Source organism: Tachyglossus aculeatus, chromosome 10 (genome assembly GCF_015852505.1).
Source record: "Tachyglossus aculeatus isolate mTacAcu1 chromosome 10, mTacAcu1.pri, whole genome shotgun sequence".
NCBI lineage: Eukaryota > Metazoa > Chordata > Mammalia > Monotremata > Tachyglossidae > Tachyglossus > Tachyglossus aculeatus.
In genome coordinates, this window is record NC_052075.1 from 39,124,968 (window position 1) to 39,141,933 (window position 16,966).

The window sequence follows — 16,966 nt, forward strand, 5'->3', positions numbered from 1 at the left end:
ATTCTCATTTAATAGATGGGGAAACTGAGACACAGAGAAGTTAAGTGGCTTGCCCAAGGTCATACAGCAGTCAAATGGCAGAGCCAAGATTAGATCCCAGATCTCTTAACTCCCTATTCTGTGCTCTTCCCACTGTCGTGAATGATAATAATAATAATGATAATAATAATTATGGTATTTGTTAAGCACTTACTATGTGCCAGGCACTGTACTAAGCACTGGGGTGGACACAAGCAAATTTTGTTGGACACAGTCCCCGACCCACGTGGGGCTCACAATCTCAATCCCCATTTTACAGATGAGGTAACTGAGGCACAGAGAAGTGAAGTGACTTGCCCAAGGCTACACAGCAGACAAGTGCAGAAAAGCAGCATGGCTCAGTGGAAAGAGCACGGGCTTTGGAGTCAGAGGTCATAGGTTCAAATCCCAGCTCCACCAATTGTCAGCTGTGTGACTTTGGGCAAGTCACTTAACTTCTCTGGGCCTCAGTTCCCTCATCTGTAAAATGAGGATTAAGACTGTGAGCCCCCTGTGGGACAACCTGATCTCCTTGTAACCTCCCCAGCACTTAGAACAGTGCTTTGCACATAGTAAGTGCTTAATAAATGCCATCAATATTATTATTATTAAGTGGTGAAGCCGGAATTAGAAACCATGATCTTCTCCCAGGCCCGTGCTCTATCCACTATGCCATGCCATGCTGCTTCTCTAAAAGGAATGATCTCCTTTTATCCACAAACCTGTGGGGCAAGGATTATTCTCCCCATTAACTGATATGGGAACTGAGGCCTAGAGAGGCAACTTGATGAACATCACAAACAGGCGAGGAGAAGAGTTAGGACTTGAACCTGGGCCTCTTAACTCTGACCTGTGTTCTTTCCACTCAATCCCACCAACATGAGCTGCCATCTTTGCAGACTTTTATCCTGTTTCCCTTTATACCTCCCTTTTTTGGCTGGAGTACTTTATTTTCCAAATTATATAGAGAGCAAATACATCCAGCTGAAGTAATGCTCACCCTCATATTTGACATTTGCCACCTAGGTGTTTCAGCAAAATCTTGTCAGTCAGGTTGTTGGATGGAACCCAGAGCTGGAGAAACTCAAGGAAATGCTTGAAAACCAGCCTCAAAAACCCAGAATTATTTCAGAGTCCCTTGCTTGGGCCAAGCTGCTTTCACTGGGGGGTTTCTTTCTGGGAGGGGTGTTCAAAACTTCGTCCTCAAGAAGGTGGTCCCAGGGGAGAGGGCTTTGAGGTAGCTGATGGATAACAGTCCCTCAGAAATGGCTCAAGATAAGGCGCTCTATCTGAGAGAACTCATTGAAAAAAAAAAAACATTTTTAGCTATGTCACCAAATTGTCTTCCATGAATACTAGAGCCTACTGCTGACACCTGCCAGGTAATAGCGGAACACCAATCAGTCTTCAAAATCCAACAGGTAGCAACCAAATCCAAACTTGGGAGATTGAGTCTCCATTATCTGGGAATTTTGTTCACTAGAATTTTGATTTCCAGAAAAAAAACCCACCACCGCTTTACATAGATTCCTCCACTGTGCCCTGGAAGGACCGTGCCTTTTTCAACTTTGGCAGTGCAAGCTTTCCACTGTGTTTTTGTGGTATTTATTAAGTGCTTACTCTATGCCTAACACTGTACTAAACACTGGGGTTTAGTACACTTATAGATACACTATAAGCAGATTGGATCCAGTCCCTGTCCCACCATCTAATATGTGTCCATCACCCTTTCAGCAATGAGAAGTGATCTCATTCTCAGATTTGTTCTTCAGGATTTGCACCAAAATGTTTCTTTGCCTTGTGCTTTCTGCAGTGCTGGGGTTGGGAGGACTGGCACGTACATCGTTCTGGACAGCATGTTGCAACAGATCCAGCATGAAGGGACTGTCAACATATTTGGATTCCTAAAACATATTCGTTCGCAAAGGAATTACCTGGTGCAGACTGAGGTAAGAAAGAAGGCAGCTGAGTACTTCTCACTCAGATCATAGTGGTGCTTGTAGGAAGGGGGGAAATCCATGTCTTCAGAGCCATGATGGGGCAGCACAAACCTGAACCCAGTTAAGCTTGGCCTAGGTTTAAATGACCCTGAACCCTGCTCCCTCTTGCTTTGGAGAGGCAAGGGGGTAATGTTTAGCACTAAGGTTAAACCTCTCCACCTACAAAATGTGTTGTTCCTAATACCTGTACTGTGGAAGTGGATTTAAGCCTGTTTAGTGCATCTGTATGATCATTTTAACCAATCAATAGTATTTATAGAGCACTTACTCCATGTGGAGCACAATAGAATTGATCAACCTGTGTTTCTGAATGGGATACCTGTGTTTTCTCATTTGCAAACATGCCATAAATCCCTTTTTTACTGAGGGATTTTCCCTCTCACCACTCTCTGAAGAGTTGGAGTTTCTTTGAACTGATATCCATGATCCATTTCTGCCTATTTCTTGCATGAGAGTTGTTATTCCCTTCATTCCAATATCATGAAAACAAGATTTTGGACCTTGCTAAGCTTGGGACTGGTGTTGGAATACGTCCTTAATTTAGCTAAGTTGCCTTAGCATTGCTAAATGCACTGAGTTAGGTTGTAGGGCCAGCATTTGCAAATGATGCAAAGGGTTAAAAGTGTAGCAGTCAGTTCTGCAATGAAGTATATTTTTCTATACAATGTGGGTCTGCCTCGCTAGGATGCAATCCACAACTGTGCACATGTAGATGTCGTGTAAAAATTGGTTGGGCACTTATGCATGCTGTCCCTCATGGAGTGAGTACTGTGATTCAATTTTTTTTCTGCAACACATAGCTCAAGAACACAACTACTGTTTTATAGAATGTCTGTATTTCCCAAGAAACATGAGCCCAATTTTACCTGAACAATATATCACCTGGTAAATTTCCCCTCCTCCCACCCAACATTCTAAAATCCCAAGCGTTCCTCCTACGGGTGGTGAACCTTCCAACCTCTCAATCCCAGTGGCAGCAGAGAACACTTGCCCTTTTCCAGGAATGTGTTTTGAGGGGAAAGAGGACAAGCGGTGGGGTTCTTTATCTTTCTCCACCCTCCTTTACAATATAATACATTTGACTTTTGTACTTGAACAAGACGCCAGTGATGGTGAAGTTCACGCTGGATATGTATGGAGCTGAAAAGCCCAGTGTAGAACCCAAATTCCCCAACCCGTTACATTTCCCAACCCGTTACACTCACACATAGACTGTCCTTGGTTGTGTTGTTTGCAGCACCTGGACTGTTTCAGCTTCTCCTTCCTCATCTCAAGGTCCTTTCAAAGTATCTGCTCAAAAAACAAACCACTCCTTTTGTTTGCAGCACTTTATGCTGGTCGATCTGAGGCAGTTGTCTCCCCCTTTTTAGCTAGGGTGCTCCAGCTCTATCTTCCTAACCTGTCAGGAGTACTGGAAAGATTCCATCTGAATATGTCCTTTGCTCAGAATTGGAAAGGCACTGAGAGCCAGATGAAATGACAGATGCTTTTTCGTCTATCCTCACTGATGGCAGGAGCAGTATGTGTTCATTCATGATGCCCTGGTGGAGGCCATCCTTAGCAAAGAGACAGAGGTGCCAGACAGCCAAATCCATGGCTACGTGAATACTCTCCTCATCCCTGGGCCAACAGGAAAGACAAGGCTAGAGAAGCAATTTAAGGTAAGTTCTCTGGGTATCCATTACCAAGTAAAACAGGAATACCAGGTTGGATGAAGAGTAAGTCTGAACCGGTTTGGCATGCTTTATTTCTTAGGTTCTTAGGTGAGGATTCAAAGAAGAGTGCTTAACGGATGGAAAATTGGTGTCTTAAGGAAGAAGGAGAGTGGTGTAGTTTGGAGGAGAGGCTGCAAAGAGGGAGAGAAGAGGGAAGTTAATCACTTTCTTAGGGGGTAGGAATGGTCTTATGGGGTTGATGCTGGATCAGATGACTTTTGGGGTCCCTTTCAGCTCTAGGATTTTAGGAAAAGAGGGAGAAAGGAGTAACATGTATAAGAGAAGGTAAGAGGAAGAAGGCAGGGAGATGGGCTGAGAAGTCAAATCAGTGTTGGGGAATCCTGGGGCATTAGAGAAGGCAAGTGAATTTCAGTTAGTGTTCCAACAGTTAATGTCTGGTAACATACCAGATTTCTACTTTCCTGCCATTTCAGCTCCTGAGCCAAACTAATACCCAGCAGTGTGACTATTCTACCGCCCTGAAACAGTGTAACAGAGAAAAGAACAGGACATCAGCCATTATTCCTGGTACGCTTGTGTATGTTACTTGAGCAGTTCACTTTTGCTTCTCCTGTAGCCTTTGGATAATTTAACTTTATTTTTAGCACACCATGTTCTTTGTCACTGGCAAAGCATCTAAGCTTGAAGGAGTTGAAGCCAATCAGGAAAGCGAAAGGACAGAGCTGAGTTGCCAGGGCACTGCAATATTGCCAGTACACCATTACTTGGTACTCACAGAGGTAATGAAACCAGTCCATAAGCATATTTGTTCACAATGACCATTCTGTGTTCCAGTGGAAAGATCTAGAGTTGGTATTTCATCATTGACGGGGGAAGGAACAGATTACATCAACGCCTCCTACATCATGGTAAGTGAAGAGATAACCCAAACCCCTATTACTTGCCTCACAGTCAGTGTTATGTATTGTGTGATTACCGTATGCAGTACTACATGCTTGGAAATGTTCAAAACAGTAGAGTTGGTAGATATGATCCCAGCCCACAGTGAGCAAATGGTCTAGAGGGGGAAACTAAAGGTAAAATAAATTTCAGATTGAAGTAATGTCAGTGGAGGATTTGTATATAATTATTATGGTATTTGTTAAGCACTTACTATGTGTTGAGTACTGTTCTAAGAGCTGGGGTAGATACAGTTTAATCAGGTAAGATACAGCTCTTGTCCCACAGGGGACTTACAGTCCAAGGAGGAAGGAGAACAAGTATTGAATCCACATTTTACAGATGAGGAAACTTAGGCACAGAGAAGTCAAGTGACTTGCTCAAGACCACACAGCAGACAAATGGCAGAGCCAGGATTAGAACCAGGTCCTCTGATGCCCAGGACGGTGCTCTTTCCACCAGACCATACTGCTGCAATTCAATGAGATCATGCTATGGAGCGAGTATCACTGTTGGCCAGTCATCTTGTAGTGCCTCTAAGCCCAAGGAGCACCTCCTCTACCTCTACTGCAGTGGGGATCACAGACATGTCCACAGTGGAGGAGCCAGAGGAGAAGAAGGGTTGGGGACCTGACACATGAGGGATACAGGTGATGGGGAAGGAACTACTGGGGAGGTGGCAGGTAGGCTGGTCATGGACATGGGAGAAAGGGGTTCCAGTACTTGTGGGAGCTCTCACCTGGGGCCTTCACCAATCCTTCCTACCCACTCTGCCACAACACTCTCAGTTGTGAATGGTAGCAGTGACACGGGGTAGAAGCATCAACGCCAAAGCCTTCAAGCACCAAATCAAGGGGTGTTTACTATCCTTTATTGACAAGGGTTCAGGTTTGGGTGAAAATTGTAGTTCTTGTGGGAAGGTCCTTTCGTAGACAACTATCATCCAATCGGTATTTACTGTGCAGGTCACTGTACTAAGCCCTTGGGAGCATTCACTAGAGAAAGTAGGCATAGTCCCTACCCTGAAGGAGCTTACAGTTTAGCGGGAGAGGAGCATGGGAAGCAGATTTGAACTGCTGCTTATTTTCAGGTCAAGCTTCTACCCAAAAACTGAAAGGAAAGAAAAAAATCTGTGCAAGAGCTAGGCTGAGGATATGCAGGGTGAATTCTAGAAAAGCTGCCTGAATTTCACTGAATCCTCCCCAGAAAATGATTAAGTAGAATCATGCTTTCTGTAAAGAAGGAAAGATCTTAGGTTATCACAGCTGTCATGAGAATGAGTTGGCAACAACAGAGGTTCAGTAGATGGGATTAGATTAGAGGAAATGAGGGCAAAGAAGGAAGTTTTCTATACCCCAAAATAGAAAACCCTGAAACAAGGAGGTAAGGGCTTTTGAGTAGCACAGTTTAGCCATGGTTGTTAAGGTAATTGAAATGAGACACAGCTCAGTTTACCGATCCTACTTCCTGCCAGCTCAGGAACACTTCCATGTCTTCCTAAAACTGTCAATTCTAGCAATGATGTGAAAAGAAAGATGTCTGACTTGAGTTTACACGACCCATAGTGTTCTTATGTAAGTAGGAAAAGAAATCCCATATCAAGAGGTCCAGTCACTCCGTGAAAATCATTTTGATTTTTGTAGGGCTATTACCAGAGTAATGAATTCATCATCACCCAACACCCGCTGCTACACACCATCAAGGATTTTTGGAGGATGATATGGGACCACAACGCTCAGCTCATAGTTATGCTTCCTGACAGTCAGAATATGGTAAGACCGTCACACACTCTTGGAGTTCAGATGATCCGCTTCCCTAAAGACACAGCTCAGGGCTTCAGAACCAGGCCAAAAGCTGTTTGGTTTCTTTTTCAAATTTAAAGAAGTTAGAAGCAATAGGAACTCAAATTGTGCTCATGCATATGCCCTCTCCCAGCATTAATTGGCGATGTTTGGAGACTATCCTTCTAGACCTCATTTGGATAAAATCTGTCAAAGAAACCATGACATCCAGGACCCTGTGGCAACTTTAAAGGTTGCTGCAGGAAACAGCAGTTTGTTCCTTGGCCACAAATCAAATGGGATCAATGTCATCGGTAAACTCATGTATAATAATAATAATTGTATTTTTAAGTGTTTACTATGTGCCAGGCACTGTACTAAGTGCCGGACTGTATACAAGCAAATCGGCTTGGACACAATCCCTGTCTCACATGGCCTAACAGTCTTAATCCCCATTTTACATATGAGGTAACTGAGGCATAGAGAAGTGAAGTGATTTGCCCAAAGTCACACAGCAGACAAGTGGTGGAGCCACCTGGGATTAGAACCCAGGTCCTTCTGACACTCAGACCCATGCTCTATCCACTAGGCAACACTGCTTCTCACTTAGTCTTAGTTCTTCACAGCTTGGGTTCTCTTTGGCTACCAGCAGTAGACAGTTAATGTTGCACCATTAAAATCTCCTGAATCTTATGATTCAACACACCTGCCAATGGGAAGGAAAAAACAAGGTGATAGGCCAAAGGGCTGAATGGATTAACATAGTACAGTATAGTTTCTAAGGAGAATTATGGATTCCACCCATATCCTGTAACCACAGAAATTAGTCAGTTGTATGAAGATGAAAAGTTGGGCTTCAAAACAAATTTTCACTTGGGCAATTAGCCTCCCTGTTTCAAGACATGAAAAATCGCCTAAATGGCAAATTATGAGTGTGGTGAGGAATAGCTGCTGAAGCAAATAACAGTAGTGATATTAAGTGCTTACCGGGTGCTGAGCCCTGCATTAAATACTGAGGTAAAAAAAAAGTTTCCTTTTCACAGGCTGAAGACGAGTTTGTTTACTGGCCAAACAAAGATGAGCCCATCAACTGTGAGAGCTTTAAAGTTACCATGATTGCTGAGGAACACAAGTGCCTCTCTAATGAGGAGAAACTTATTATTCAAGACTTCATTTTAGAAGCTACACAGGTACTGTGGACAAATCTGAGAGGACAGTTTCAGGAACAGGACTGAGTCTCACCCAACATGCCTGTATCGGGGAATCTTGTTTCTCTTTTGGGATTTAGGCAGTTAAGACATTCTGGCAATTCTATTCTCAACAGTTCTATGCTGCTGTTGTCTCCAAAGCACTGAATAGCCACAAAAAATTTCGTTTCCCTCAGCATTCCAGTGCTGATCTATACAAAGAGAAGAGATTTTGTGTTTCCCGCTTCCTGGAAAGGCCAGGAATGTTAGAATCCCTGCTGCAACACCAGCAGTCTAATTCCAGAATATTTCTTCCTAGCTGGGGTCAAAGAGGTCCCTGGCATACTCCATAATCTAAAATGATGTGCTTTCTTTACTGACATCAGTCTTCTATGGCTCACATGGTCTTGTGGATTAGTGCTGATCATCAACATTAATAGTATTTATTGAGTACTTACTGTGTACAAGCACTGTACTAAGCTGTTGGGAGAATACAATACAACTGAGTTGGTAGACACATTCCCTGTCCTCGATGAGGTTATGGTATAGCACCACACACACCCCCATACACCCACGCACCCACACACACACACACACACACACACACACACACATTAGACTTCCCAGGCGAAAGGCTAACAAAACCTTTCAAAACAACATGCATTAGACTGTAAGTTCCTTGTGGCATGCAGGCCAGAGTTTATTTACATGCATCCAGCATGAACTTCACCATCACTGGCATCTTCTTCAAGTACAAAAGTCAAGTACATGTATTATATTGTAAAGGAGGGTGGAGAAAGATAAAGAACCCCACCGCTCATCCTCTTTCCCCTCAAAACACATTCCTGGAAAAGGGCAAGTGTTCTCTGCAGCCACTGGGATTGAGAAGTAGGAAGTTTCACCACCCATAGGAGGAACGCTTGGGATTTTAGGATGTTGGGTGGGGGGAGGGGAAATTTACCAGGTGATATATTGTTCAGGTAAAATTGGGCTCATGTTTCTTGGGAAATACAGACATTCTATAAAACAGTAGTTGTGTTCTTGAACCATGTGTTGCAGGAAAAAAAATTGAATCACAGTACTCACTCCATGAGGGACAGCATGCATAAGTGCACAAACAATTTTTACACGACATCTACATGTGCACAGTTGTGGATTGCATCCTAACAAGGCAGACCCACATTGTATAGGAAAATATACTTCATTGCAGAACTGACTGTGCTATACTTTTAACCCTTTTCATCATTTGCAAATGCTGGCCCTACAACCTAACTTGGTGCATTTAGCAATGCTAAGGCAACTTAGCTAAATTAAGGACATATTCCAACAGCAGTCCCAAGCTTAGCAAGGTCCAAAATCTTGTTTGCATGATATTGGAATGAAGAGAATAACAACTCTCACACAAGAAATAGGCAGAAATGGATCATGGATATCAGTTCAAAGAAACTCCAACTCTTCAGAGAGTGGTGAGAGGGAAAAGTGCTTACCACAGTGCCCACAGTTAGTGCTCAATAAATACCATTAATTGACCGATTTACTACTATTACCAATTCACTGGGATTGGTTGGGGAAACTGATTTTCTACCTGGCTTGTATGACAGGATCCCTCCCCGCCCCAAAAAAGAACAAGAAATTAAACTTTTCCAAGTAGTAACTGCTCCCCCTCTCTCCTCACAGGATGACTACGTACTTGAAGTGAGACATTTCCAATGTCCAAAGTGGCCAAATCCTGATAGCCCTATTAGTAAAACATTCGAACTTATAAGTATCATCAAAGATGAGACTTCCAGTCGGGATGGACCCATGATTGTTCATGACGAGTGAGTACAGATGTCACTGGGTGGTTGGGTTTCACATGAAGGTCGGTGAGGACAGACCCTGATGGGTGGTGGGGCTCCCAGGGCAAGACCTCCTGGGACCTCCCCTTCTAGACTGCAAGCTCTCTGTGGGCAGGGAATGTGTCTCTTATATTGCCATATTATATTTTCCCAAGCACTTAGTAAAGTGATCTGCACACAATAAGTTTCAATTAATATGGCTGACTGGGAAATGGAGGCCTCTCACTGGGACCCTTGAGTGGTGATTCCTAGCCCAACAGAGGAAGCGTAGAAAGATCTGACGAAACAGTCAACAGTATTTATAGATCACTTACTATGTGCAGAGCACTGTACTAAGCACTTGGGAGGATACAATATAACAATAAACAGGCACATTCCCTGCCCACAACAAGCTCTCAGCCTACCTGGGCATTTCTCTTGCTCATAATGCCAGTGCCCTGAGCTCAGATGCTCCCCTCTCTGGCTCTCGGCTGACCCAGATGGAAAAGGGATCGGTCTGGGTCTAAGAGGCCTAATCTACTCTAGGCCTAGTCTACTCCTGGCTCCTTCTCATCTGCTTTGTGAACTTGGGAAGGTCACTTCACTTCTCTGTGACTCAGTTACCTCATCTGTAAAATGGGGATTAAGACTGTGAGCCCCACATGGACAGGGACTATGTCCAATTTGAGTAACTGGTACCTACCCTAGCACCTAGTACAATGCCTGGCACATAGCACTTAATACCATTTTTTAAAAAAAGCAGCAGCATAAGCAGGGATTCATGGCCCATGTCCTCAGCTGACACTCTCTGAGAGGACGCTGGGACAGAGCCTTTGGACTAGGTAGCTTGCATTCATTCAATCGTATTTATTGAGCACTTACTGTGTGCAGAGCACTGTACTAAGTGCTTGGGAAGTGCTTACTTGTACATATCCATTCTATTTTATTTTGTTAATACTTGTACTTCCCAAGCGCTTAGTACAGTGCTCTGCACACAGTAAGCGCTTAATAAATATGATTGATTGATTAATTGATTAAAGTACAAGTTGGCAACATATAGAGATGGTCCCTACCCAACAGCAGGGTCACAGTCTAGATGGGGGAGACAGACAACAAAACAAATTAACAAAATAAAATAGAATAAATATGTACAAGTAAATAGAGTAATAAATATGTACAAACATATATGCAGGTGCTGTGGGGAGGAGAAGGAGGTAAGGTCGGGGGGTGGGGAGGGGGAGGAGGGGGAGAGGAAGGTGGGGGCTCAGTCTGGGAAGGCGTCCTGGAGGACAGATGGCCCAACACCATATTATCAATCTCATCTAATCCCTCATGCTGCAGTTGAAAGTCATTCCCTCCTCCTTGGTCCCCAGTGTAGAGAAAAAGTACAGTGAGCAGTTACTCTCTATTTAATGCCCTGATCAACCCCCAACCTGTCCTCAGGACAAACTGTTCCAACTCCTTCAGTTTCTCCTATAGGCCCTTCCTTCCAGTCTCTGCAGATCCATCTTTGGGACTCTCCTCAGACTTCTTCAGTTTTCCCTGAAAGAGTGGGGCTAAAGCTGAATAGAAAAAAAAGTAATCTTCCCCTTCTTCCCCACTGCACCTAGTCAATGTTGCACTTTAACAGATTGACTGCCCCAGTCCTGAATGTAGCCAGCCCTGTGACTCCCAAGGCCAGCAGAAGTCACTCCCCCTCTGTCTCAACCCAATGGTCCAGGCATCCCAGGCGTCTCTCTACCTGTAGCCCTTGGAATGTTCCTCTACGGAAACTGACTTTGAAATGGCTATAGCCACCACCATTGTTCTGACCCCAGACAGGCTGATTATCTCTGCTCAAGTAGATCCGATTTCATTCCAGCCAGGCCCTCACTCAAAAGGCAGCAGATGGTTATATCTTTGGCCTTAAACTTTAGTACACTGGGCTCATTGCCAGCCCCGTGGACAGGTAGATGGTCCTTCAGGAGAAGAACTGAAATGAAGTCACCCCAGACTGGAGCCAAAATGCTGAATCTACTGCTGTGGTCTTGTATATGCCTGAAAGCTGGGAACTGTATTCATTCATTCATTCAATCGTATTTATTGAGCGGTTACTGTGTGCAGAGCACTCTATGCCTGCTGGCTTACTGAATTGTCATCTTGGGTTTTTCTCTCTGCTTCCCCTTCCTCACAGGCACGGCGGGGTGACGGCTGGAACTTTCTGTGCCCTCATGACCCTCATGCACCAGCTGGAAAAGGAAAATTCCATCGATGTTTACCAGGTAGCCAGGATGACCAATCTAATGAGACCAGGCATCTTCACAGACATGGTGAGTAAGCATGCTGGGAAGCTATTTTGTAGCTCTAAAAGGGCTCCTTGCCACCCCATCCCCAATGGGGAACCATGGTTGCTGCTGACTCACATCAGGCTGTCCTTTCCAGGAGTTAGCAAAGACCCAAAACTTGGTCAGAGGCACAGAGACTCAGTTGTCTTTAAATTGAAGCACATCTGAGCCTATATGTGGGTGTCAGCCACTGTCGGCTAATATCAAAGCTGTTGTCTGTGTTGAACTCCAATTACATCTCCCAGGAGACCAGCAAAGAACTCATGAGCAGTCTGGAAAATGTCTTCAAAACAATCTTCAAAAATAGCTGTGAGTTTTCAAAGGCACTCGTTTGAGGATCAACAATGACACATGTAGCAAACGCCTCACTGAGCCGGCAGGGTCCTTTAATCTAAATAATGAAAAACCTCAGGCAAGTTTGATGGTTTCCGGAAAAGGGTGCATTGACAGAGAAGATCTCTACCTCAGAGATTTAACGTCCTTCCTAGTTTCCCCACTGACCCAATTTAGGACCTGAGGCTTTGAGCCAATCAGTGCCTGGTTCAGACTGATGACCTATCCAGCCCAGGATCCCCTCACTGAAAGTACTGGTTGATGGAGTCCTGCTAAGGACTAGGGATGGACCAGCCCAACAAGCCTAATGTTTCCCTTTACATCTCTTGTTTTCACCTAAGGATCAACAAGTTTTGGAGTTGCAGAAAGAATTTGAAAATAGAGACAGGTATCAGCCGTGGGGTGTAAAGGGTAACAGGAAATTTAGCTACAAGGAAAAAGAAAAGCCTGGTCTGTGGGAGGAACTTACTTTGCTAGAAAATCTCACCTGCAAGTGCCCAAGCCTGCTAATGAAGTGTCTTCATGGTCTAGCTTTTAACCACTCTTGTAAATAACATCAGTCCTGTGGGCATGAAATGATCTTGTTAAGTGCTTACTCTGTCCCAGGCACCATACTAAGCACTGGGTAGATACATGTTCATCAGCTTGGATACAATCCCTGTCTCACATGGGGATCACAGTCTTAATCCCCATTTTACAAATGATGTAATGGAAGTTCAGAGAAGTTAAATGACTTACTCAAGGTCACGTAGCAGACAAATGGCAGAGTCAGGATTAGAAGAAACTAGGTCCTTCTGACGTCCAGGACTGGGGTCTATCATCTAGGCCATGCTGCTTCTCTATTTCCTTGGGATACAATGGTTTGCAGGCAGCTGTCTGTTTCCTTGGCCTTCCTCTAGGGGAAGCTAGAAAGAGCCTTAGTAGATACCAGGCAGGTCAATATATACGGAGCAAAATTGATGATCTGGAACCAAATCCTGCAAGTCTTTTAGGTGAGAGTCATCATTCAGCACCTATGCATTATGTGACAAGAACTACAGCATGATCCTTCATTCATATTGCTGCATTCAACAGCAGCCACTTTGAACATCCATCTGCTTCTCTCTTCCAGGAACAGTACCAGTTTCTCTACAAAGCTATCCTCAGTCTCGTCAGCACAAGGCAGGAGGAAAATCCATCTGCCTCTCTGGACAGCAATGGCACAGCTTTACCTGATGGAAATGTGGCTGAGAGCTTGGAGTCCCTGGTTTAATTTGGAAGAACACAATCTGTGCAATCTAGCACTGCTGTTTGCATTTTTCAGTTATGTGGGAAATAATCTGTCCGGTCCCTCTATAATCGGTTTACTTCCCAGACGGTAATTACTTTTGTGGCATATGATTTGACTGCTGAATTTATATCATTAACAACGTGTGCCTTTTGGAAGACTTCTTGTAATCTGGTTATTATTCTGTCCAAACTAACTTGATTGAATTTTACAGTGTTTCTAAGAATGGAATTGTGGTATGTTTTTTCAGTATTAGTTTCCTACTGTAAGGTTTTTCTTTTAACTGAAATTGGCATTTCTAGATGTTACAGGTTCTCGGCTGCTGCTAAACATGTAATGTTTTCAGTGTCAGACTTACTGCTGTATTTGTAGAAACCTCCCCATTTGCTAGAAATATAACTTTTAATATGGTAGACTGTAAATAAAACCCTGTGATCTGTAATATTCACCATTTTGCACCTGCAGTATTCACCTCTAGAAATAATCCGTAACTTACTGTAAATACTGCTGTAGTGATTCCACGGACCAAATTTATATTTATAATTGTAGATTTTTATATTTTACTACAGAGTCAGTTTTCTAGTACTGTGTAATCTGCATTGCTGCAATGATGTAGTTCGGTATCTGTTTCTACTTCAAGGCGCCTTCTGATACTTTAGGGTTCATCTAAGTGTTTGGCCCAGTTTCAGCATGTACTTTTAACTCTTTGTGGAATACAGCTGTTTTGAAAAGAGACGTTTTCATGACAAAAACATCTCTACTCGGCCTTGTTTTTAACCGGTTGGGGTAAAAGTAGATATGAAATCTGTGGTGCGTTGGCATGATTTGAAACCCGAACCCTAGTCAGGACTTACCCCAGACACCTTCTTGGAACAGGAGGTGATGTGCACATAGCTCCATGCTGTCACTTTTCTGCAGGGGGCTGAACAGAGGGCATCTTTATGCCAATGAGCCCCCTCTTTCCATGTGCCCATTCATAAAACAGGCTGCTGAACTTCGTCCCGCATGGGCCAGAATTGCCCTTTGACATACAGCTGCTACTGCACTTTCTTAATCCTCTTGCCTTTCCAAAACTCCCTCCCACCCACTGCAGGATCTTGACTTAAGCCATCTGACCTGTACTTAAATTTGATTTCAACTGCTGCCTCTCCTTCCTCTGTCACTGCTCCATTAGCAAAGAAAGGATGCAAGCTTTTCTTATTCTCCAAAATTAATTACTAGTACCTTTTCCCCAGTGAAGAGAGGTACACTGCTAATGAGGAAGGTAACTATACCTTTTCAAGAATAAAATGTACCTGATTAAAGCCAATAAGAAAAGGAAAAAAAAGTAATTCCTGGCCCATCTGTACACAGGGAACAAAATGATTACTGAATAGAGAAATTGTCTTAAAGACTCAAGTTGTTTTCCAAGGTTTCTAGTCTACTCATCATCTTGATCAAGCTGATAAATTACAGTACTGAAAGCATAAATCCTGCAGATTATCTCTTTACCAACCCATATTGGTTTTTATCTGGAAAAAAATAAGAACTATAAGCAGAAAGAAATCTTCTCTAATCTTCAACAACCTCCAATGTATTTAGTGAGTCTAATAACTGCATGTCAGGTCTTAAGCCACATTCTAATTATATTTTACAGGATGATATAATCCAGGCAACAAGCTCAGAAGGAAGATCATTTTTTGTAAACTAGGTCAAGTGTGCCCCTCTCAGGGTCACACCTGGAGAGTTTCCAGTACTCTACCAGTCTCCAGTACAGGAGGGAGAATCAAGCAGAGGCATATCCATTCCATTCCTAGCTTGGGCAGTGCCTAGCGAGTGGAAGGCAATCCACTACAAGTCAAAACTCATCTGTGCCGGGCAGCAGCAGCATGGGAGACAGTCAAGGGCAGAAACTCAGGTTTACTGCGCAGAAGGAGGCAATGGTAACCCAGTTCCATATTTTCGCTAAGAAAACTCTACTGACACACTATCAAAACGACTGCAGATGGAGGTGGGGCATTATCAGAGAGATGTATCCATGGTGTCACTATGGGTCAGAGACAACTCGACAGCATAAGACAAGACAAGGTCAAGTGTGCAAAAGAAGTCATTTATGGATCAAAGGTGACTTCGAGATGTTAAACAACTGTCTCGCCACTTCAGCAAAGGATGCCAAGAAATAATCATGCCCAACCGGTCTTCTGAAAGTGTAGATTGAAAAGCCCATGGTATTCAATTCAGAATGCCCAGATAGGAGGCAAATGGGCACACAAGTAAGGCAGTATGTGCCTAGGTGCTAGCTCATCAATTTCTACAAGGTAGTATTGTAGTAGTAATGATTTCTACCAAACTCTACTGTACGAGGTGCTAAGAAAAAATACCTATGTGATTATTAGATGGAAATCTTGCACCTGCTAGAGATGGGGCCAAGACCAGGAGAGTGAGGAAAATCATGCCACCACTCCACTCCCTTTCCAACTTCTCAACACACCAGAAGCTAGGATGCATTGGGGAGCTGTGGAATGGGAGTCAGAATGTGCTGCTCCTCTCCTACACACAACTACTGAGAGTGCAAAGTAACACCCGCCCCCGCACACAACACACACCTCAGGATCTCCAGATGGGAAACCCAGCAGTTTCCAAGAGCAAAATGCTCTGTACCTTAAGGACTATATGTTTTCCAGTGGCCGCCTCTACAGTTTAAGTGTTGATCCCATTCCATCTTATGATAGGCATATAGTCTTGGGCTACACTGAACTGACCCAAATCTCCACCCTGCAATCAGTGATCTCTCCTCATACCCTATAAAGCAATAATAATTGTGGTATTTATACAACATGGCCTAGTGCGTAGAGCATAGGCCTGAGAGTCAGAAGGACCTGGGTTCTCATCCCGCCTCTGTCACTTGTCTGCTTTATAACTTTGGGCAAGTCACTTAACTTTTCTGTCCCTCAGTTACATCATCTGTAAAATGGGGATTAAGACTGTGAACCTCACGTGGGACAAGGACTAAATCCAACTTGATTTGCTTGCATCTATCCCAGTCCTTAGTACAGAGCCTGGGATATATAGTAAGCACTTAACAAATATCATTTCAGGCCTGCAAGCCTGAGCTTATTTACATGAATACATGAACGAATAAAGCTGGACCCTGAAGATACTTCATAAGCAGGCTTGAGCACTTTCAGATGAGATTTTCTAACAAAGTAGGTTGTAGTATAGTGCCTGTTACATAGTAAGTGCTTAGTAAATACCACAATTATTAAGGGCTTACTTTGTGTCAAGCACTGTTCTAAGCAACGGGGTAGGTACAAATTAAATCAGATTGGACACAGTCCACTGTTTTAAATGGGGCTCACAGTCACTCGCAACATCAAAAAAGTAATAAGCAAGGTCATCCTTTGCATAAATGACACATGGACATTTACTGATATAGACACCCTGGCTGCATTCACACAGTTGTTTGGGAAATTTTCTAGCATGCAAACAGTGTAAATTAGTTTTGTTGATGACATTAACCGGTCTTAAGACAGAAGGAAGGAGAATTTACAAACATAGACTCATTTCACTTAAAAATCCCTTTGTCATTATAAGAAAATCCTTGATGGGCAAAGCAAGAGTGGGGTGAACTGAAAATGTATACTC

At 43.5% G+C, this 16,966-nt stretch overlaps 1 protein-coding gene across 4 annotated transcripts in view; it reads left to right on the forward strand.

Annotated features, from left to right (window-relative positions):
- The window catches only part of PTPRZ1 (protein tyrosine phosphatase receptor type Z1), a 160,571-nt gene extending 146,477 nt beyond the window's left edge, over window positions 1–14,094 (forward strand). For all 4 annotated transcript variants that reach the window (XM_038753284.1, XM_038753285.1, XM_038753286.1 and 1 more), the window contains 9 exons: window positions 1,832–1,967; window positions 3,533–3,679; window positions 4,168–4,261; window positions 4,529–4,602; window positions 6,277–6,405; window positions 7,458–7,604; window positions 9,279–9,421; window positions 11,592–11,727; window positions 13,187–14,094. In XM_038753284.1, the coding sequence (XP_038609212.1) occupies window positions 1,832–1,967; window positions 3,533–3,679; window positions 4,168–4,261; window positions 4,529–4,602; window positions 6,277–6,405; window positions 7,458–7,604; window positions 9,279–9,421; window positions 11,592–11,727; window positions 13,187–13,327 (1,147 nt within the window). In that variant the 3' untranslated portion in view covers window positions 13,328–14,094. The remainder of the gene's footprint in view (window positions 1–1,831; window positions 1,968–3,532; window positions 3,680–4,167; window positions 4,262–4,528; window positions 4,603–6,276; window positions 6,406–7,457; window positions 7,605–9,278; window positions 9,422–11,591; window positions 11,728–13,186) is intronic.
- The last annotated feature ends 2,872 nt before the right edge of the window (window positions 14,095–16,966 follow it).